The 23,844-nt window shown below is 42.3% G+C and overlaps 1 protein-coding gene across 1 annotated transcript in view; it reads left to right on the top strand.

Moving 5' to 3' along the window:
• LOC124777414 (alsin) overlaps positions 1-23,844 on the top strand; it is a 206,416-nt gene that overhangs the window by 130,558 nt on the left and 52,014 nt on the right. Inside the window, exon 7 of the mRNA XM_047252811.1 lies at positions 11,515-11,624. Coding sequence (XP_047108767.1) covers positions 11,515-11,624 — 110 coding nt within the window. The remainder of the gene's footprint in view (positions 1-11,514; positions 11,625-23,844) is intronic.

The raw sequence follows: 23,844 nt of genomic DNA, 5'->3' as shown, positions 1-23,844 counted from the left end.
ATGATGTCAGTTACGGAGTTCGTGATGACAGGAGGGTTGGCTTGGACAGGGCTGGGGGCAGCTGGACTGATAAGACAATTGGTGTCGGTGACAGGAGGACTGGTGCCTACAGGTTCAAAATGTTCAAATGTGGCCGGCCTGTGTGGCCGTGCGGTTCTAGGTGCTTCAGTCTGGAACCGCGTGACCGCTACGGTTGCAGTTTCGAATCCTGCCTCGGGCATGGATGTGTATGATGTCCTTAGGTTAGTTAGGTTTAAGTAGTTCTAAGTTCTAGGGGACTGATGACCACAGATGTTAAGACCCATAGTGCTCAGAGCCATTTGAACCATTTATTTGTTCAAATGTGTGTGAATTCCCAAGGGACCAAACTGCTTAGGCCATCAGTCCCTAGACTTACACACTACTTAAACTAACTTACGCTAAAAACAACACACACACGCCGGCCGGGGTGGCCGAGCGGTTCTAGGTGCTACAGTCTGGAACCGCGTGACAGCTATGGTCGAAGGTTCGAATTCTGCCTCGGGCATGGATGTGTATGATGTCCTTAGGTTAGTTAGGTTTAAGTAGTTCTAAGTTCTAGGCAACTGATGACTTCCCCCCATAATGCTCAGAGCCATTTGATTTTGAACACACACACACCCATGCCCGAGGGAGGACTCAAACCTCCGGTGGGATGGGCCACGCAGTTCGTGACGTGATGCCTCAAACAACGCGGCCACTCCGCAAGGCTGACTACAGGACTAATGTCAACAGGAGGGCTGACCATGACAGGGCCAGCATGAACAGGAGCGACATTGAGAGGGTCGGCATCTGATGACGGTACATGCAAGGGCTGGGCTGAGAAAAGAGGGACTTCACTTGTAGAACTCTGTAAGCAAGGAACTGACTGCTGCGCATGACAGCATTGCAAACAACCAATCTCAAGGTGGCCCAGCTTGCCACACACAAAATTCGTGGAAGCCCAGTCTGTACACTGTTCGTGAGCATGTTCGCTCGAACACTGTGGGAAAGACCATCTTCTATTAACCACAAAATCTATACACACTAAGAATGGTTAAAAACAATTGTCACTACAAAAATATCCATCTAATCGTTCCTCCAATAAGTCATAGTCTGTGTCCTGCGGATGAAAGACTTGGAAAAACTAACTACACAAACAGAATAGTTACGTACCTACTCTTGGAATAAAGTGAGCACTATGCTGTGTAGCTTCTATTCTATATGCCAGAAGGTGCATCTCCAACTGTTGCTTGACAATGTGTAGCCCAGTCCTTTCTGTGACAAACTCACGAAAAGTTGGCACAAATGCGGGACAGACTTGCCAGACATGGCTTTTGAAGCCAAAAAGTGAGTGAGCTGTGTTATGCCTTGTAGCTGTTTTTTTATTTGCAGCCCGTGTAATTTAATGGTTTGAGTCAAGGACAGTGCCGATAATGGGACAGATGTGATAATTTAATAGGATACTCAAACTGTAAACAGAAATGTACTGCCAGTCTTGGAACTTGAACTGACAGGTAAATGTGAAAAAGTCACTAAATCACCACTGAAAATAATACAGACCTTTATCATCAGTTAAGAAAATTACTTTTGCAGCAACACATAAATGGGACTGCCAGAAAATAGAAGTACCAAGAAATATGTGTCTGGAACTCGCATTGACTGAAACATAGCCACAATTTGCAGAATGAACTTCAGACAAACACTTGCCTGAACTGACAACCAAAACCACTGATTACAAACTGTGACAACATAATATGCATGAATAAGCTGCCGTAGCAAATAAAACTAACATGCAAGCAAAAATCCATTTGCCTGAAAACAACTCGAACAAGTGGGAAAGAGCAGAATGCTGCTACAGCAAACAAACTAACACACAGCAAGAAACACAATAACACTTTGTCACTGCTGTATACAACAATTGCAAAGAGGCTGCAGGGAAGAGTACTTCAAAATGCACTTTAACTCACACAAGAAACAGCAGTGTAGAAATGGTGCAGTATAGAGTGGAGCGTCCTGACAGGTCTCAGCGAGTTCCAATTGATGAGTTGCATTTGTAGCTGGTGCCTGACCCCCAACTGAATGAGCAATTGACTCATTGGTGGAGGCCATGCTTGGCTTTAAATACCCAGCAGGTGGAAGACCATCCATAAACCCGTGACATCCGGATGATACTTGCTTTCCCAGTACCAGTGCTGCCGGTTTCTTGGTGTGTGCACTCCTCAGAAACATGGCTGGTGCTCACCGTACAACTGATATACAACAATAATAATAATTTTGGGTCGTTTGGTTGTTTTGCGCAGTGATATTAACAAATCATTTAGAAAGAGACCAGTAACTCCCCAATCTGATTCTTTAAAGAATTAATAATAATAATAATGTTGTGTGATGAGGACCTCCTGTCAGGTAGACCGCTCCCCTGGTGCAAGTCTTTCGATTTGACGCCACTTCGGTGACTTGCGCGTCGATGGGGATGAAATGATGATGATTAGGACAACACAACACCCAGTTCCTGAGCGGAGAAAATCTCCGACCCAGCCGGGAATCGAACCCGGGCCCTTAGGATTGACAGTCCGTCGTGCTGACCACTCAGCTACCGGGGGTGGGCTTTTAAAGAATTAAACTCCCATGTCTGGAACAGCTTCATACAAATGATTACTTAAAAAATGAGTTGTTGTTGTTGTTGTTGTTGTCATCATCATCATCATCATCATCATCATCATCTTCAGTCCAGAGACTGGTTTCATGCAGCTCACCTTGCTACTCTCTCCTGTGCAAGTCTCTTCATCTCCGAATAACTAATGCAACCTACATCCTTCTGAACCTGCTTATCATATTCATTTCTTGGTCTCCCTCTATGATTTTTACCCTACACGCTTCCCTCCAGTACTAAATTGGTGATTCCTTGATGCCTCAGAACATGTCCTTTTAGTCAAATTGTGCCACAAATTCCTCTCCTCCCCAATTCTATTCAGTACCTCCTCATTAGTTACGTGATCTAACCATCTGATCTTCAGCATTTGTCTGTAGAACCACATTTTGAAAGCTTCTAATCTCTTCTGGTCTAAACTATTTATCGACCATGTTTTACTTCCATACATGGCTACACTCCATACAAATACTTTCAGATAAGACTTCCTAACACTTAAATCTATTCTCGATGTTAACAAATTTCTCTTCTTCAGAAGCACTTTCCTTGCCATTGCCAGTCTACATTTTATATCCTCTCTACTTCGACCATCATAAGATATTTTGCTCCCCAAATTGTAAAACTCATTTCCTACTTTAAGTGTCTCATTTCCTAATCTAATTCCCTCAGCATCACCTGATTTAATTTGACTACATTTCATTATCTTCATTTTTCTTTTGTTGATGTTCATCCTTGCTCAATATACAGATTGAATAACATTTGGGATATGCTACAGCACTGTCTCACTCCCTTCTCAACCACTGCTTCCCTTTCATGCCCCTCGTCTCTTGTAACTGCCATCTGGTTCCTGTACAAATTGTAAATAGCCTTTTGCTCCCTGTATTTTACACCAGCCACCTTTAGAATTTGAAGAGGTGTGTTCCAGTCAACATTTTGAAAATCGCATTCGGGAGGACGATGGTTCAATCCCGGGTCCGGCCATCCTGATTTAGGTTTTCCGTGATTTCCCTAAATCGCTTCAGGCAAATACCGGGATGGTTCCTTAGAAAGGGCACGGCCGATTTCCTTCCCCATCCTTCCCTAATTCGAGCTTGTGCTCCATCTCTAATTACCTCGTTGTCGACGGAACGTTAAACAGTAATCTCCTCCTCCTCCTCCTCCTTTCCTTAATCAATCTTCTAAGATAAGTCATAGGGTCATTATTGCCTCACGTGTTCCAACATTTCTATGGAATCTAAACTGATCTTCCCTGAAGTTGGCTTCTACCAGTTTTACCATTCATTTGTAAAGAATATTCTTGAAGTCTGAATGTATTTCACCTGTCTCATACTTCTTGCTCACCAGATGGAAGAGTTTTGTCATGCCTGGCTCCCCCAAGGCTAATTGTAGTTCTAATGGAATGTTGTCTACTCCTGGAGTCCCGTTTCATTTTCTCTCAATGCTCAGTCAAATTCTTCATGCAGTATCATATCTCCCATTTCATCTTCATCTACACCCTCTTCCATTTCCATAATATCGCCGTCAAGTGCTTCGCCCTTGCATAGATCCTCTGTATACCCCTTCCACCTTTCTGCCTTCCCTTCTTCCCTTAGGACTGGTTTTCCAACTGCACTCTTGATATTCATACAAGTGGTTGTCTTTTCTCCAAAGGTCTCTTTAATTTTCTTGTAGGCAACATCTATCTTACCCCTAGTGACATATGATTCTACATCCTTACATCTGTCCTCCAGCCATCCCTGCTTAGCCATTTCACAGTTCCTGTGGATCACATTTTTTATACATTTGTATGACTTTTCGCCTGCTTCATTTACTGCATTTTTATATTTTCTCCTTTCATCAGTTAAATTCAGTATCTCTTCTGTTACCCAAGGATTTCTACTAGCCCTCTTCTTTTTACCTACTTGATTCTCTGCTGCCTTCACTATTTCATCTCTTGAAACTGATCATTTTTCTTCTGCGGTATTTCTTTCCCCTATTCTTTTCAACTCTCTCTGAAACTCTCTACAACCTGTGGTTCTTTCAGTTTATCTAGGTCCCATCTCCTTAAATTCTTGCCTTTTTGCAGGATCTTCAGTTTTAATCTACAGTTCACAACCAATAAACTGTGGTCAGAGTCCACATCTGCCCCTGGAAATGTCTTACAATTTAAGACCTGGTTCCTAAATCTCTGTCTTACCATTATGTAATCTGTCTGAAAACTTCCAATGTCACCAGGACTCTTCCATGTGTACAACCTTCTTTCATGATTCTTAAACCAAGTTAGGTATGATTAAGTTACATTCTGTGCAAAATTCTACCAGGCGGCTTCCTCTTTCATTCCTTATCCCCAGTCCGTATTCGCCTACTACTTTTCCTTCTCTTCCTTTTCCTACTGTTGAATTCCAGTTCCCCATGACTATTAATTTTTCATTTCCCTTAACCATCTGAATAATTTCTTTTATTGCATCATACATTTCTTCAATCTCTTCATCATCTGCAGAGCTAGTTGGCATATAAACTTGTACTAATGTGGTAGGTGTGAACTTCATATCCATCTTGGCTACAATAATGCATTCACTATGCTGTTCATAGTAGCTTATCTGCATTCCTATTTTTTTTATTCATTATTAAACCTACTCTTGCATTACCCCTATTTGACTTTGTATTTATAACACTTTATTCACTTGACCGGAAGTCTTGCTCCTTCTGGCACCGAACTTCACTAATTCCCACTATATCTAACTTTAACCTATCCATTTCCCTTTTTAAATTTTCTAACATACCTGCCCGATTAAGGGATCTGACATTCCACCCTGTGATCCATAAAATTCCAGTTTTGTTTTTCCTGATAACAACATCCTCATGAGTAATCCCCACCCAGAGATCTGAATATTTTACCCAAGAGAATGCCATCATCACTTAACCACACAGTAAAGCTGCATGCCCTCGGAAAAAATTATGGCTGTAGTTTCCCATTGCTTTCAGCTGTTCACAGTACTAGCACAGCAAGGCCGTTTTGGTTGATCATACAAGGCCAGATCAGTCAATCATCCAGACTATTATCCCTGCAACTACTGAAAAGGCTGCTGCCCCTCTTTAGGAACCACACATTTGTCTGGCCTCTCAGCTATGCCCCTCCATTGTGGTTGCATCTACGGTACAGCTATCTGTATCACTGAGCCACGCAAGTCTTTCCACCAATGGCAAGGTCCATGGTTCATGAGTTATTGTGTTAAATATTTCACATTAATCATGTAAAATACGGTTAAAGGTGTAGAAACCTAATGATGTTAGTATTCTTAGTTTCAGATTATTCACCCATAAAAAAAGTAAAAGCAAAACTGATAAGCCTAAACTGTGTGCTATACAATGATGTAATTTTATACGTATCTTCAGTGAGGTAAGTGGATACCATCTCCAATATGTGTTCTGAATGGAGTCAGTAATAAAGAAACACTAAATTAAAATGTCACCCCTGAAGCGGTTGGTTTACTACACGAACAGCAAAAATGTAGTAGATGATAAACTTTTTCCCATTCATTATTTTGTGGGAGTTGGGGGTTCGTAAGTGCTCTCATTCTCAAATACTTGACGAATATAGTCTGAGTAAATTGCACACAGTGAGTTGCACTGCCTGAAGATATTTTTTCCGCAACTTTTAATTTGAATACCTTTCTTAATACATTCACACTTTTACATAAGGTTATACTTTTTAGTAAGTGGATTATGACATCATTGTAAATGTTTAAAGTCAGTCAGTAATTTTGTGAAGTACTGAAAATCACATTTTTGTTGCCCCAAGTAGGCATAGGATAGAATATCCACATCTAGGACAGGTGACCATTTCAGCCTTATAATAATATAGAATATATAATGCACAAAATGTAAATAATTTTTACCATAATGATAAACAGTAGCAGTGAAACTGTTATGTTCTAATTCATATCTCATGACTTCCAGAGTTTAGCGTACACACACACACACACACACACACACACACACACACACAAACGAGTGTGCACATCTTCACGTCCATAATTTCACTCTCACAGTTATTTTTGCTCCTCACTACACTCAGTTCAACAACTTTCTGGGTGCCCAACAGCCTGAAACAATAAAAACAGAGCAGCAGCAGAAACATTCTTTGTGGGAAGACAAAGTAAAACACAACATACACAGTCTGGAACAGTGACAGACCTCTGTTGCCATGAGTAATTTGTGTATTCCCTTGAATAATTTGTGTATTCCCTCAATGCAATAGAAACTATTAAATATTAGCATCTTTTCCAGCTCTTTCTTAAATGTATGTAACTTTTTTATGTTCTTTATTTCTGCACGCTATGCCCTGGATGTTATTTTAGGTTTATATACAACCTAGCGAGGTGGCACAATGTTAAGCACACTGGGCTCACGTTCAGGAGGATATTGGTGCATTGGTGTATCTGGCTGTCCAGATTTAGGTTTTCTGTTGTTTCCTTAAATTACTCAAGGCAAAGGCCTGTATGGCTCCTTTGAAATAGCACAGTGATTTCCATCCCCATCCTTGAAATATTCTGAGCTTGTACTCCATCTTTAATGACCTGTATGTCAATCGGGCATTAAGCCCTAATTTTACTTTTTTCTGGTATAAGGCCTTTCTACAATCTTGTCTGAAAATAATTCCTGCTTCTCACTTCTTGGTTATAAATTTGTCTGTGTAATGTTGAAAACACTCGATTGATTGATGGTCTGGGACCCTTATCAATGTGAATTAATAAAAGATATACAGAAGATCTGACAGTGAGAGGCACGTTTTCTCACTGGATCATTTAGTAAGTGCAAGAGTGTTACAGAGATCCTCAATGAATTCCAGTGGCACATTCTACAAGAGAGGTACTGTGCGTCATAGTGAAGTTTACTATTGAAATACCGTTGTATGTTCCAAGAAGAGCTGCGCAACGTATTATTTCCTTCTACAGACATCTCACGATATGATCACAAATAGAAAATTCAATTAGAGTTCATATGGATGCTCATCAACAGTTATTCTTCCCACACATGATTCACAAACAGTGCAAGACAGGTGACAAGAGGGTAATGATACCTGAAATACCTTCCACCACACACTATAAGGTTACTTATGGAGAATATGTGTAGATGTAGAAGTATGTGATTTAAGGGCATGCACATGCATATATATGAAATGCTGGAAGTGTCTTAAATTCTTTAAAAGTATTCTTGCACATTGCTATATTGGTAATCCTTTTCATTATCCTTATGCTGATTTTTTAAATTTAAAATGACGTTGTTGTTGCTGTTGTTGTTGTTGTGGTCTTCAGTCTTGAGACTGGTTTGATGCAGCTCTCCATGCTACTCTATCCTGTGCAAGCTTCTGCATCTCCCAGTACCTACTGCAGCCTACATCCTCCTGAATCTGCTTAGTGTATTCATCTCTTGGTCTCCCTCCACAATTTTTATCCTCCTCGCTGCCCTGCAGTGCTAAATTGGTGATCCCTTGATGTCTCAGAACATGTCCTACCAACCGATCCCTTCTTCTAATCAAGTTGTGCTACAAACTCCTCTTCTCTCCAATTCTATTCAATACCTCCTCATTAGTTATGTGATCTACCCATCTAATCTTCAGCATTCTTCTGTAACACCACATTTCAAAAGCTTCTATTCCCTTCTTGTCCAAAATATTTATCGTCCATGTTTCACTTCCATACGTGGCTACACTCCATACATATTTTCTAAACTTAACGTTTCCCCAGAATGTTGCATGATACCATAATGGGCAGTGCACATTTGCACAGTAAACACACAGTGCTGATTCAGTGCTATAGTAGTCCTTGAACATTCTTAAGACATAATAATATTTCTTCAGCATTTTGTTCAATAGCTCAACATGCTTGTCCGATCTTAAATGATCATCTAACCAAGCTCCTAGAACATTTGTGTAAGGTGTTTGTTTACTCCCATAGCCCGCTAATTCTAGAATTATATTGCTTTTTGGCTCTTGTTCTTGTGTATCTAAAGCTGATCCGTAACCATTTTCTTCTCATTAATCACAATGAAATTGTCTCTGAACCATCTCTCTGCTTCCTGCAGAGTCACAGAGACTTTATGCTGTAAATCAGCTGTATTAAGCCCTTTAACAAAAACGCTACTATCATCTGTGAACAACACTGCTTCTGCTGCTGACAAGTAATAAGGTAAATCATTTATCAAAATCAAGAGTAAAAGACTGCCAAATGCAGAGCCTGCAGTAATGAGTATGTCTGGAGGGCCCTTCCTTACACCTTGCTATTGCAAACAGATGTTACACCATGACAGTCACAAATTTGAATACAGCAAACAGACATGTCAATAACTGGATGGACATTTCATAATTTTGTGAAGAGAAAATATAGAGCACCACAAGGGAGATTTGCATACTGATCTCCCCCTTCACAGACACCATGGCTTTACAAATATGTTTGATGTTGCACATTTTGAGCTTGGGCCATTCACTGTTTCTATTTTGCTTCTTTTTCCACAGTTTAGTACACCTTCTTCCTGTTTTCATGCTTGATCTCTGTCTGGCCCAGCTTACCAAAAAATCTGGGGGGGGGGGGGGGGGGGGGGGGGTGCTTTGGGAAGTTTCCCTCGTAGATATTGCTGATGCATGACTGATCATTATGTAAATACAACAAAGTGCACAGTAGTGTTGCAAGCTAAAAAGCCATCATATCCAAGCCACCACCTATATTGTATGGTCTACCCCTGTCCAGAATGATCCCAGCCTGCCCACTGTTACTACTTCGTGCGCCTTTGTCAATTCATTTTCATTATTTAGGGCCCCTGGGACCTAGGGCTTAGGTCTTCTGCCATCATTTACATCCATTATCAGATTTGAAGATACTGGTGACTTGGAACTCTGTTCCTAGTGTTTCCTGGAACTGTGGCCTACACCTCATTGATGGTTACTACCAGTAGTTCTTCCTCCTCCTCCTCCTCCTCCTCCTCCTCCTCACTAGCTCTCTCTAACTTCAATTTCCTAATTACAGCTGAAATTTGCATGTTTTCTATCTAATACTACACTGACAGCTGGTGAAAGCTCTGGGTGCATTCTCTTTTTCCTGAATTGATTCCAACCTCCTGCCCCTCCTAATACTACATAGTTCACTTCTCATGTCTTTCAGCTATGTGTGAAGGCCATAGATTGAACTTTCTTGTTCCTCTATCAATATGTTCATTCACTGTGTGATGCAGTGTCAGAACAGAATCCCTCTGATTCCTTACTGATCTCCTCACAGCATTCATACCAGTGAAACCACTAACTGCACAATTTACAAGAAATCTCATTGCTTACTATTCTACAACAGCTCCCACATTTTTCACTCATGGTCAGTTATTTGCTAAAAGTTGCTGTGCAATGATACCAATGTTAAATTGGATAATTTATGTAAACAAATTGGGAAGAAGATTTTTTTTATGTAACTTCAAGAAATATTTGTAAACGAGTGGAAAAAAATGTAATACTGGCCAGCACTTTTGTCTTCTGTTAGTTTGCCTCGTGACGACTGGGTGTTGTGTGATGTCCTTACGTTAGTTAGGTTTAAGTGGTTCTAAGTTCTAGGGGACTGATGACCATAGATGTTAGGTCCCATAGTGCTCAGAGCCATTTGAACCATCTTCTATTAGTTTATATCAATAATTATGGCAGGAATAATTGATTGCTACTAGGTTTTAAGAGTGTTTTCGGTTGTGAATTGGGTTAATGCCAATTATTTGCAGTTAAACTTTGTCCTAGAACTCTATCTTCATATTTTCAGTTTAGATGAAATATTTCTTGTATTTTACTCATAGGAACATTTTGGTTTTACTATATGCACAAGTACTACAGCAGGATTATCAGTCAGTCAAGCACTTATCACTTTAAAAATAACTGATTTCAGTGCAAGAAATAATCTTGCATGCCACACAGTGAACACCTGGATTTGTAATGTGTCAGTGGGTTTTTTTGCATAACAAGCTCCCAAGGGACTTGAGGCAAGAATGTGTACACAAAATACATGACCACTACAAAGAAACCTAATGTGAGTTAAACATACGTAGCACCTTGCCATTCCATGACAATTTTTCTTGAAATGAGTATACTATAAGGAAAGAAGAAATTCTGCATATGCATCAGAGCACTTCGTATTTATTCATCTTGATGTCACGTTTTGTTCACTACCTGTTATTTTGGGTGGCAAAATGATTACATTTATGCAGATTTCTTATATGTTGTAAGTGGGTTAATTTTATCAAAGACATATTATTTATGTGCAGAATTCCAATTGCACCATGTTCATAAATTTCTCTCTCTCTCTCTCTCTCTCTCTCTCTCTCTCTCTCTCTCTCTCTCTCTCTCTCTCTCCCCCTCTCCCCCCCCCCCCCCCCCTCTCTCTCTCATTTAATGTGTAAGCACTTGAATTTGACTTTTTATTACAATTTTATTTACATGGATTGAAAAGCTAATCTTTCATTAACTTCACTTTCTGTCTGAAGTCTGCTGTACCCTTCAGAGTCTATCACATTTTTGCTCTTGATACATAAATATTAACCCTGTAAGTGCTCTGGCCGTGTTAATGTGCCCGCCTTTGTACCTGTCCCTGTGTGCTCTGAATGTGTTTACGTGCATCACCAATCGTTTTACCTGGTACTCTGAACGTGTCTACACGTAAAGCGTGTCTACACGTAGACACGTTCAGAGTACCAGGTAAAAGGATTGGTGGCGCGCGTAATCACGTTCAGAGCACACAGGGACAGGTACAAATGCGCGCGCATTAACATGGCCAGAGCAGTTAAAGGGTTAAGTGTACGCTTTTCCAGATTACAGGTTAAAAAGTCATTCATTATTGTGATCTTTCTGAATTCCATTCTAGGTGAAAAATACCTGGGAACTTGGAACAATAATATGAAACACGGGTGTGGATTGATTGTTACCTTAGATGGTATTTATTATGAAGGTCTTTTTATGCAGGATGTGTTAGTGGTAAGTAGACAATTACATTAAGTTTGTATGATAAAAGTTTTCCTCCTGTGACTATGTTGAGACAATAGGCAACAGAAAATCTTCAGATTTTGTATACCAATAATTTTCTTGCTTCAATAGAATCTTTATTATCTAATCTATGATTAGATCACCTTGGAACTGTGCAACTTACATGCTGTCCTCTAACAATCATTGATTGCGGTGTGCCTTTTTTTGGATATTGAGATATTTTAATGAAACTCTTCTTTCAATGAGTGATTGTGCAAAATGTTGTAAATTATATAAAACTCCATATAAGTTAATTATTGTAATGAGAATGCACGTTCCAATGGTGATGAGCAAACTTCTTTTCGTGGAAGCAATGAGAAGTACAAGTAAGTTGATAATTCTAGGAAATAGAATCATTAATAGTTACTTGTACCATCATCAGAAAAATAAAAGTGGGACTGCATCAGGCCAGTGAGTATGTTGGGTGACATCATTGTTCAGTGATGCAGTTGAGGACAGTTCGTAATTAGAAAAATAAGGTACAGAAAATGATCAGTGAATTACTCTTGTTCCAGGGGGTCACCACTCTTTGTTGAGTTTATGCTTGGCTATCATGGAGCTCCAGTCTCTGCAGCATCTTTTCCCTTCCATGCTGCATGTCTACCCTCTTGCTATTCTTTTCACCCTCCCTTGGGAACATGTTTGGGATGTTTTTGGGAATGTGTTCTGAATTTTCAGTAGCCTGACATCAGAATAGTCTGTCCACTGTTTTTTCATTTTTTTTCCCTTCATTCCCCTTCTCCTATCCTTCCTCCACTTAGGCATTTGGTGTTTCTCTTTTTCTTCTTCTTCCTTTCTGTGCACTCCTGAGGGCCGGCGCACGCGTCTGATGTGTAACAGGTGACTAGGTAACACATAATTCCCAACCCTGGGTTGACGGATACGCTTCACGTGTACCCCTTGGTACAGGCCAAGCCCAGGGAAGGGCGATTGCCTTAGCTATTACCTCCCAAAATTGCCAATTGGCCCCTCTGTCAGGTGTTTGCAAGGTGTAATCTGATGTGTGAACAATCACCTAAGGCATGTGCGCCTGCATCTGAGGGGGCGCCCAGATGGAAGGAGCATGCCATCGGAGACACTGGAAATCGTGGAGAATTTTCTCGCAGTAAGACAAACATCATCTTCACAGTGTAAATCTACTAAACATAAATTGAAGGAGGCTAATGATTCAAAGACCCTGTCAGTTGTACCACGGTTCCTTGTGGTAGCATTTACTGAAGACAGTCTGTCCTTTGCTATGGTAAATCGATGTATTATTCAGAAAGGCATTGCATTTGCTGGCCCTGTTAAATCCTGCCCCCGTTTATGCAATGGCACTTTGTTTTTGGAGACTACTTCTGATTCTCAAGCATGGCTATCCTGTTTGTGTTGAGGCCCATCTAATGCTGAATTCTTCGCATGGTGTTGTTTACACTAGGCTGCTCGATGGTCTGACCGAGGCAGAAATCCAAACATACCTCTTTGATCAGGGTGTCATTGGAATCCGTCAGGTAATGAAAAAGGTAGATGCATTCTTAGTGCTTACACACACTCTTTTTCTCGCGTTTGATAGAGTAGTGCTTCCATCAAAGATCAAAGTAGGCTATGATGTTAGCACAGTATGACCACACATTTGGGACCCGATGCGCTGCTACCAGTGTCATTGTTACAACCACACTCGAATGTCCTGTCAACACCTGGCCAAATGTGTAAGCTGTGGTAGGGATGATGACAATGGAGACTGCCCACCTCCTTCTCCTTACTGTATCAATTGCAGCGATAATGATGCAGCCTCCTCCTGAGATTATCCCGTGTATCTCGATGAGTGGACCATCCAGGAGATCTGGCTGAAGGAAAAAGTGCCTTACCCGGTCACTCACCAGTTGTTGGCTAGTTGGAAACCCTGTGTTTTACCATCCGGCACTTACAGTACTGTTCTTGCTACATCTTGTTCCATGAAGGACATTTCCATGCAAACATGCGACGTCGAATTCAGCACCATGATTGTAAAATCGCCCAGTGTCACGGTAGCTTCCCTGTCTCCTTCTCCTCCAGCTGTGTAACAAGCAACCAAACTTTTGTGTCATAGTGCGAAATCACCTGCTACAGCCATCAGGCCAGAAAAGACAAAAGGAATACTGCCACAATGACTCTTTATGTCCCTCAAGCCAACAAATATCAGAATAGTCATATGCCAACTGCAAAAGCTCCAAGAAATCAAACAAAGGCAAATGGTCTTCCCCATCGCTGACTCGGAGATGCTCTTCAACAGTGTCATCACATGCTACCCTCACCCGGCTGACCTCTATGTCACCAGTGCGCAAAGCCAACCATTTTTCTGCTCTGGATTGTGCATACCGGCAGAGGGAGAATGCCTACACCTCTGTAGATCTTATGGAGCAGGATCCTCCATCCTCTGCACCCTGTAGCAGAGAGTCTTCGTAGACTGGCACTCAGCAGCCACAAAAGTGATATCCCTTCCTTTTTTCCCTCCTTCCCTTTCCCCATCATAACACCACTCCAGTGGAACATTTACGGCCTTAGATCTAACAATTACAGCTGCTCTTGGCGTTGCAGCATCCCCTTGTTCTCTGCTTCCAGGAAACGAAACTGTGTCGTCATGATCACTTTGACCTCTTGCATTTCATTCCATTTCACTTTGACCTTCCTCCCAAGGACAGCATTCCATCTCATGGGAGAGTAATGCTGCTCATCCAGGATGATATTCATAGTCAAATCATTTCTGTGGCTACCCAGCTTCAAGCTGTTACAGTTCTCATTTTCTTTCCTCACTTCACCTTTGTACTGTTTACATCCTTCCATTATTTGCTGTCTTGAGGGCAGACTTCCTCCACTTTACTGGGCAACTCCCTCACCCCCCCCCTTTTTTTTCCCCCCGGTGACTTTAATGTTCACCATCCCAATCCCCCATCCCCTTTAGGGCACTCCCAGAACATGTCACAGAGGTGCCCTCTTGGCTAACCTTCTCAATCAACTTAACTTCATTTGTCTTAACATGGGAGCATCCATGTTCCTTTCAGACTTCATGCAGACCTGTTCTCATTTGAACATCTCCTTCTGCTCTACCTAGCTCGCCCGTCGTCTCAAGTGATCCTTTCTCTCTGACACGTACTCAAGTAATCATTTTCCGTGTGCTATCTGTTTGTTCACTCCTACCAAATCTGTGTGCACACCCAAATGGCAGCCTTCTAAGGCCGACTGGAGGCTTTACTCCTCCCTGGCCACCTTCGATAAACATTTCCCCAGTTTTTATGACAAGGTAGACTAACTTATGAGCTTTCTCCTTAGTGCCGCAGAACATTCCAATCCTCACACTTCATCTTTATCGTACCATGTCCTAGTCCCTTGATGAAGCGAGGTGCACTGCGATGCAATCCGTGCGCTCTGCATTTTTAACCGTCATTCTACGACAGTGGTTCCACTCCCTCTACCGTTGTGTGGGCCAACCTCCAATGGCTCTCTGGAATGAAGGTCCTTTTCTGTATTTCCAGCGGGACAGTTAGCAGATGATGTATTAGTGGACCCTTTTGCTATCTCCAACACCTTGCACTATTATTTTGTGGAGATTTCTAACTCCATAGGAAGTGAGTGGAGGAGGTTCGAGCAATACCCTCCTCTCCTCAGAATCGTGAGTGCTGCCTTTACTATGAGGGTGCTAGATTATGCTCTCACTTCATCCTAATCCTCCCACTTCATCCTAATCCTCCCACACTCTCCTAATCCTCCCACACTCTCCTTCATAAGTACAATCACTCCTGGGCACAGGGCACATTTCCCAGATGCTGGCGTGAAGCCACTGTCATACCCATACCTAAGCCCAGTAAGAATAAACAACTTCCTTCTAGCTACTACCCCATTTCTCTCTCCAGCTGTGTTAGTGAGGTGATGGAACATATGATTCACAACCAGCTGGTACGGTGGCTTGAGTCTCGCAATTTACTAACAACCGTACAATGTGGATTTTGAGCATGCCGTTCTGCAGTTGACTGTCTTGTCATTTTGTCAACCCATGTCATGGATGGTTTTCTGCAGAAATACCAGACTGTGCCCATGTTTTTTGATTTGGAGAAAGCCTGTGACACATGCTGGAGGACTGGAATCCTCTGTATACTCCACATGTGGGCCTGCCGAGGCCGCCTGCTCCATGTCCTTCAGGAATTTTAAGAGACAGAGCTTTCAAGGTCCATGTGTGTTCCACCCTGTTGGACACCTTTATCCAGGAAAACAGGGTTCCTTCGTGAGTGTCGTCCTCTTTGTTATCGCCATAACCCTATTACGGCCTATCTCCCTCCGAGCATCTCCGGCTCCCCTGTTTTCAACAATTTTGCAATCTATTGCAGTTCTCCACTGACTTGTCATCTGGACCAGAAACTTCAGCGTCGTTCGATCATCTTTATTCGTGGAGCATTGACATGGATTTCGCTTTTCCACTGACAAAACTGTTTGTATGAATTTCTCGTTGTGCATCGGGTTTCTACCACCGTCTTGACACATCTTGGGCCTGTTGCTCTTCTGTTCATTGAAGCTACAAAATTCCTGGGGCTCGTGCTTGATACCAAACTTTCTTGGTCCTTATCTGACCACCCACTGTATCTGGTCCCTCAATGCCCTACGTGTCCTAAGTGGTACTTCACGGGAGTCGATCGGATCACCCTTCTCTGGCCATACCTGTCTCCTGTGCATTCGAAACTAGACTATGGGTGTTTTGCTTGTGCATCTGCACATCCGTCCATCTTATGCCATCTAAATACAATCCACTATTGTGGCATCCATTTGGCCACTGGCACTTTTTACACCAGCCCCTTTGAAAGTCTACATGCAGATGCTACCAAACTACCACTGTCATACCGAGGCGATGTACTCCTCAGCGGATATGCATGCAATTTGCCATGTCAGTCCACCTATCCCATTCCTCCTTCTTCAATGACTACTTTGACTGCCAGTATGGAATGCGTCCCTCTTCTCTGTTATCTCCTGAAGTTTGCTTTCGGCTATTACTCCGGCAGCTTAACTTAATGCTACCTGTCATTTTCCTGATAGGTGTGAACTCTTCATCACCTTGGCTTCGTGTGGTTGCCTGAGTTCACCGAGGACTTCATTCACTTCCTGAGGACAATACTCCAGACTCGCTATATCACCGTAAGTTTTTCAGCCTTCACAGGGAACTTCGTGACAGTACCTGTGTGTACAATTACAGCTGTCTGAATGAATATGGTGTTGGGTGTGCTGTTATTTATTTACATGTCAAGTTATATAGGACAAAATTGAGGAGCAAATCTCCAAGCTCATGGAACATGTCAGTACATGAAATTACAACGTAAAAGTAATAACAGATAAAATAAAATGTTTGTGAACCCAAAAAACACCAAGCCATAAGTTTAAGTAAAAGCAATCAACAATAAAACATAAGATTCAGCTTAATTTTTCAAGGAACTCCTTGACAGAATAGAAGGAGTGACCCATGAGGAAACTCTTCAGTTTCGATTTGAAAGCACTTGGATTTCTGCTATAATTTTTGAATTCCTGTGGTCATCATCATCAACTTGGACAGTTTTCAGCCTCTGGCCAGGTCTGTATGGAACATAAGCCTCTCCATCGTCTTCTGTCTTGCCACCATCTCTCCGTCTTCACCTTGGTCGAGTCTTCTCCTTTCTTCTGGACGCATTCCTCTACCCCTTTCAGCCATCTGTCTCTCGGTCTTCCTCTTGTACATGTACATGTACATTTATACTCCACAAGCCACCCAACAGTGTGTGGCGGAGGGCACTTTACGTGCCACTGTCATTACCTCCCTTTCCTGTTCCAGTCGCATATGGTTCGCGGGAAGAATGACTGCTGGAAAGCCTCCGTGCATGCTCGAATCTCTCTAATTTTACATTAGTGATCTCCTCGGGAGGTATAAGTAGGGGAAGCAATATATTCGATACCTCATCCAGAAATTCACCCTCTCGAAACCTGGACAGCCAGCTACACCATGATGCAGAGCGCCTCTCTTGCAGAGTCTGCCACTTGAGTTTGCTAAACATCTCCGTAACGCTATCACACTTACCAAATAACCCTGTGACGAAACGCGCCGCTCTTCTTTGGATCTTCTCTATCTCCTCGGTCAGTCCGACCTGGTACAGATCCGACACTGATGAGCAATACTCAAGTATAGGTTGAACGAGTGTTTTGTAAGCCATCTCCTTTGTTGATGGACTACATTTTCTAAGGACTCTCCCAATGAATCTCAACCTGGCACCCACCTTACCAACAATTAATTTTATATGGTCATTCCACTTCAAATCGTTCCATACACATACTCCCAGATATTTTACAGAAGTAACTGCTACCAGTGTTTGTTCCGCTATCATATAATCATACAATAAAGAATCCTTCTTTCTATGTATTCGCAATACATTACATTTGCCTATGTTAAGGGTGAGATGCCACTCCCTGCACCAAGTGCCTATCCGCTACAGATCTTCCTGCATTTCGCTGCAATTTTTTAATGCTGCAACTTCTCTGTATACTACAGCATCATCCACGAAAAGCTGCATGGAACTTCCGACACTATCTACTAGGTCATTTATATATATTGTGAAAAGCAATGGTCCCATAACACTCCCTTGTGGCACACCAGAGGTAACTTTAACGTCTGTAGACGTCTCTCCATTGAGGACACATGCTGTGTTCTGTTTGCTAAAAACTCTTCAATCCAGCCACACAGCTGGTCTGATATTCCATAGGCTCTTACTTTGTTTATCAGGCGACAGTGTGGAACTGTATTGAACGCCTTCTAGAAGTCAAGGAAAATGGTATCTACCTTGGAGCCTGTATCTAATATTTTCTGGGTCTCATGAACAAATAAAGCGAGTTGGGTCTCGATCGCTGTTTCCGGAATACATGTTGATTCCTACAGAGTAGATTCTGGGTTTCCAAAAATGACATGATATGCGAGCAAAAAACATGTTCTAAAATTCTATAACGGATCGGTGGCAGAGATATAGGCCTATAGTTTTGCGCATCTGCTCGACGACCCTTCTTAAAAACTGGAACTACCTGTGCTTTTTTCCAATCATTTGGAACCTTCCGTTCCTCTAGAGACTTACGGTACAAGACTGTTCGAAGGGGGGGGCAAGTTCTTTCGCGTACTCTGTGTAGAATCGAATTGGTATCCCATCAGATCCAGTGGACTTTCCTCTGTTGAGTGATTTCAGTTGCTTTTCTATTCCTTGGACACTTATTTCAATATCAGCCAGTTTTTCGTTCGTGCAAGGATTTTGAGAAGGAACTGCAGTGTGGTCTTCCTCTGTGAAACAGCTTTGGAAAAAGGTGTTTAGTATTTCAGCTTTACGCGTGTCATCCTCTGTTTCAATGCCATCATCATCCCAGAGTGTCTGGATATGCTGTTTCGATCCACATACTGATTTAACATAAGCCCAGAACTTCCTAGGATTTTCTGTCAAGTTGGTACATAGAATTTTACTTTCAAATTCACTGAATGCTTCACGCATAGCTCTCCTTATGCTAACTTTGACATTGTTTAGCTTCTGTTTGTCTGAGAGGTTTTGGCTGCGTTTAAATTTGCAGTGAAGCTCACTTTGCTTTCGCAGTAGGTTCCTAACTTTGTTGTTGAACCACGGTGGGTTTTTCCCGTCTCTCACAGTTTTACTCGGCACGTACTTGTCTAAAACACTTTTTACGAGTGCCTTGAACTTTTTCCATAAACACTCAACATTGTCAGTGTTGGAACAGAAATGTACGTTTTGATCTGTTAGGTAGTCTGAAATATGCATCCTATTACTCTTGCTAAACCGATAAACCTTCCTCCCTTTTTTTATATTCCTATTTACTTCCATATTCAGGGATACTGCAACGGCCTTATGATCACTGATTCCCTGTTTTGCGCTTACAGAGTCAAAAAGTTCGGGTCTGTTTGTTATCAGTAGGTCCAAGATGTTATCTCCGCGAGTGGGCTCTCTGTTTAATTGCTCGAGGTAATTTTCGGATAGTGAACTCAGTGTAATGTCACTCAATGCTCCCTACCACCCGTCCTAAACATCTGAGTGTCCCAGTCTATATCTGGTAAATTGAAATCTCCACCTGAGACTATAACATGCTGAGGAAATTTATCTGAAATGTATTCCAGATTTTCTCTCAGTTGTTCTGCCACTAATGCTGCTGAGTCGGGAGGTCGGTAAAAGGAGCCAATTATTAACCTAGCTCAATTGTTGAGTATAACCTCCACCAATAATAATTCACAGGAACTATCCACTTATATTTCACTACAGGATAATCTGCTACTAACAGCGACAAACATGCCACCACCGGTTGCATGCAATCTATCCTTTCTAAACACCTTCAGTGCCTTTGTAAAAATTTTGGCAGAATTTCTCTCTGGCTTCAGCCAGCTTTCTGTACCTATAATGATTTCAGATTCGGTGCTTTCTATCAGCCTTTGAAGTTCCGGTCCTTTACCAACGCAGCTTTGACAGTTTACAATTACAATACCGATTGCTGCTTGGTCCCTGCATGTCCTGACTTTGCCCCGCACCCTTTGAGGCTGTTGCCCTTTCTGTACTTGCCTGAGGCCATCTAACCTAAAAAAACTGCCCAGTCTACTTCACACAACCCCTGCTATCCGTGTAGCCGCCTGCTGTGTGTAGTGGACTCCTGACCTATCCAGCGGAACCCAAAACCCCACCACCCTATGGCGCAAGTTGAGGAATCTGCAGCCCACATGGTCGCAGAACTGTCTCAGCCTCTGATCCAGACCCTCGACTCGGCTCTGTACCAAAGGTCCGCAGTCAGTCCTGTCGACGATGCTGCATATGGTGAGCTCTGCTTTCATTCCGCTAGCGAGACTGGCAGTCTTCACCAAATCAGATAGCCACCGGAAGCCAGAAAGGATTTCCTCCGATCCATAGCGACACACATCATTGGTGCCAACATGAGCAAACACCTGCAGATGGGTGCACCCTGTACCCTTCATGGCATCCTGAAGGACCCTTTCCACATCTGGAATGACTCCCCCTGGTATGCACACAGAGTGCACATGGGTTTTCTTCCCCTCCCTTGTAGCCATATCCATAAGGCGCCCTATTACGCGCCTGATGTTGGAGCTCCCAACTACCAGTAAGCCCACCCTCTGCGACAGCCCGGATCTTGCAGACTGAGGGGCAACCTCTGGAACAGGACAAGCAGCCATGTCCGGCCGAAGATCAGTATCAGTTGGAGACAGAGCCTGAAACCGGTTCGTCAGACAAACTGGAGAGACATTCCAGTCAGCCCTCCAGAATGTCTTTCGCCCCTGCCACACCTCGAGATGACCTCCCACTCTACCATGGCTGAGGGGTCAGCCTCAATGTGGTCAGTATCCCGGGCAGCCACAGCCGAAGTCCGATCGGGGGATGCGTGGGACGAGCTGCCGTCCCCGACAAACCCCCGTCCAGACCCCCACAGTGATGCCCATTGGCAACAGCCTCAAGCTGTGTGACCAAAGCCAACACTGCCTGAAGCTGGGAGCGAAGGGATGCCAACTCAGCCCACATCCAAACACAGCAGTCGTAGTCCCTATCCATGCTAAATACTGTTGTGCAAAGAACGTCCGAACTAATCTACAGAGAGCACAAACAATTCGACACAAAATTTAAATGGTTATTAAAATAAAAGAATGCCTAGTAAACGCAGTAATGCTGCTACTTGCGCGCTGCTGACACACTGCTCAGTAACGTACAAAGACTATTTGAAAAAAATAAACAAATGACAGACAACTACGCGACTTTACATATCACAGATATTAAAATGCAAATCTGCCCCTGCTAATTACGAAACTACACAATGATTTGGCGGATTTAACTAAACAAGTGCGCTAAGAACACTCGAACAAATTTTCAACTTGACTACTACACTTATATGAACGCTAAATAAGCCACTTGCTGCTACTTGCGCACTGCTGGCACACTGCTCAGCGGCTTGGTCTCTTTCCTTCCAGTTTCATCTTGTGTATCCTCCTAGATATCCTCTTCTCCTCCATTCTCTTAAAGTGTCCATACCACCTCAGCCTTGATTTCTCTATCTCCTCCTGTAATGATTCCAGCTTCTCTTTGATCCTCTCATTTCTTAACCTGGCTATCTTTGTCTCTCCAGTACTGTTTCTCAAGAATTTCATCTCACTACCTTGTACTTTGCTTTTCTCTCTTCCTTTTGTAACCCAGGTTTCTGATGCATATGTCAGGATCAGGAAATAGTGTGACCAGTATATAACCTTTTTACTGATTTGGGTTACATCCTTGCTCCATATCAGGCTTCTGACACTCTTCTGAAATGCTTCTGCTTTTCTACCCCACTCATTTATTTCTCTGTCATTTTTTCCATCTTCCTGTTTCAGGCTTCCTAGGTACTTGAAACTCTCCACTCTCCTCAATCATTCCCCACCAATTGTCATTCCAGTTGTTCCTATCTCCTTCTTTCTTGTTGTGATAATCATCTTACTCTTACTTATACTAAATTTCATCCCATATTCTTGTACTGTTCGTTCCCATACGTTCAACTACTCTTGTACTTCCTCCTCCATGTTCCCCCAAATCATCAGATCATCTGCAAACACCATAGCTTTCATCTTCCTTTTGCCAATTACTTGTGCTGTTGTACTCATTATATCATCCATCACTACAATGAAGAGCAACGGTGAAAGTGCACTTCCCTGCCTCAAACCATTCTTCTGTTCAATCAAAGCTGATCTCTCTCCTCCCATTTTCACACAGCTCACACTTTTATGATACATTTCCCTTATCCTCCAAATAATCTGCTTTTGCTACTCCTCTGTTCTCCAGGGCTTTCCACACTTTGCTTCTACATACACTATCATACGCTTTTTCGATGTCCAGGAAGGTCATTAGTAGATCTATTCCATATTCATAGTGGTTTCCTGCAGTTGTCTTACAGCAAAAATTAGATCCACCATCGACCTTCCTGTTCTGAAGCCATGTTGCTCTTCTCTCATTCTTCCTTCTAATTTTGCCCAAATTCGTGCTTCCAAAATTTTCTCAAAAATTTTGCACAGTGACTAATCAGTGTTATCCCCAGATAATTGTTGCACTCTTTTCTATTTCCCTTCTTAAAGATCGGGACAATTATTCCCCTCTTTCAGTCTTCTGGGATCCTCTTCAGTCTCCGCACAATTTTCATTAATCGATTCCTGTGGTAGCTTATTGTAAATAGATGCAGCAGTATACCGCACGCCTTTCTGCACAAGAGTTAAGGAAGTCCAATCCAAATGCAGGTTTGATTTCTGCAGAGTATTAACTGAGTGAAAGCTACTAATTCTTGGGAATAAGCTGATATTGTTAACAAGAAATGACAGTAAGGAATATATATATATTGAGAAGCCAATGTCAAAATACCGAGACTTGTGAACAGGGGTCGACAAGAGGTTCATGAACTTACACCCCTTATTGCCCGAACCGCCCTCCTCTGAGCCAAAAATATCCTTTTAGAATGGGAAGAGTTACCCCAGAATATAATACCATATGACATAAGCAATTGAAAATAAGCAAAGTAGACAAATTTTCAGGTCGAATGATCATTCACTTCAGATACCATTTGAATAGTAAAAATGGCAGCATTAAGTCTTTGAACAAGATCCTGAACATGGGCTTTCCACGACAGTCTACTATCTATCTGAACACCTAGAAATTTGGACTGTTCAATTTCACTAACATATGCCCATTCTGTGAAATTAAAATGTCAGGTTTTGTTGAATTGCATGTTAGAAACTGTAAAAACTGAGTCTTAGTGTGATTTAGTGTTAGTTTATTTTCTACAAGCTATGAAGTTACGTCATGAACTGCACAATTTGAAACTAAGCCGTTTTTGCACACGACATCCTTTACTACCAAGCTAGTGTCATCAGCAAACAGAAATATTTTAGAGTTACCTGTAATACTAGAGGGCATATCATTTATATAAATAACGAACAGGGGTGGCCCCAACACTCATGCCTAGGGCACCCCCCACTTGACTGTACCCCACTCTGACCCCACATCACAGCCATTCTCAACATTGTGAATAATGACCTTGTGCTGTCTGTTGCTAAAGTAAGAGGTGAACCAATTGTGAGCTACCCCCCATATTCCGTAATGGTCCAACTTCTAGAACAATATTTTGTGATCAACACAATCAAAGGCCT

The sequence above is a fragment of the Schistocerca piceifrons genome, chromosome 2, assembly GCF_021461385.2.
Source record: "Schistocerca piceifrons isolate TAMUIC-IGC-003096 chromosome 2, iqSchPice1.1, whole genome shotgun sequence".
Taxonomy (NCBI): domain Eukaryota; kingdom Metazoa; phylum Arthropoda; class Insecta; order Orthoptera; family Acrididae; genus Schistocerca; species Schistocerca piceifrons.
The sequence above is the reverse complement of the archived record's forward strand: the minus strand, read 5'-3'. Positions and strand labels throughout refer to the sequence as shown.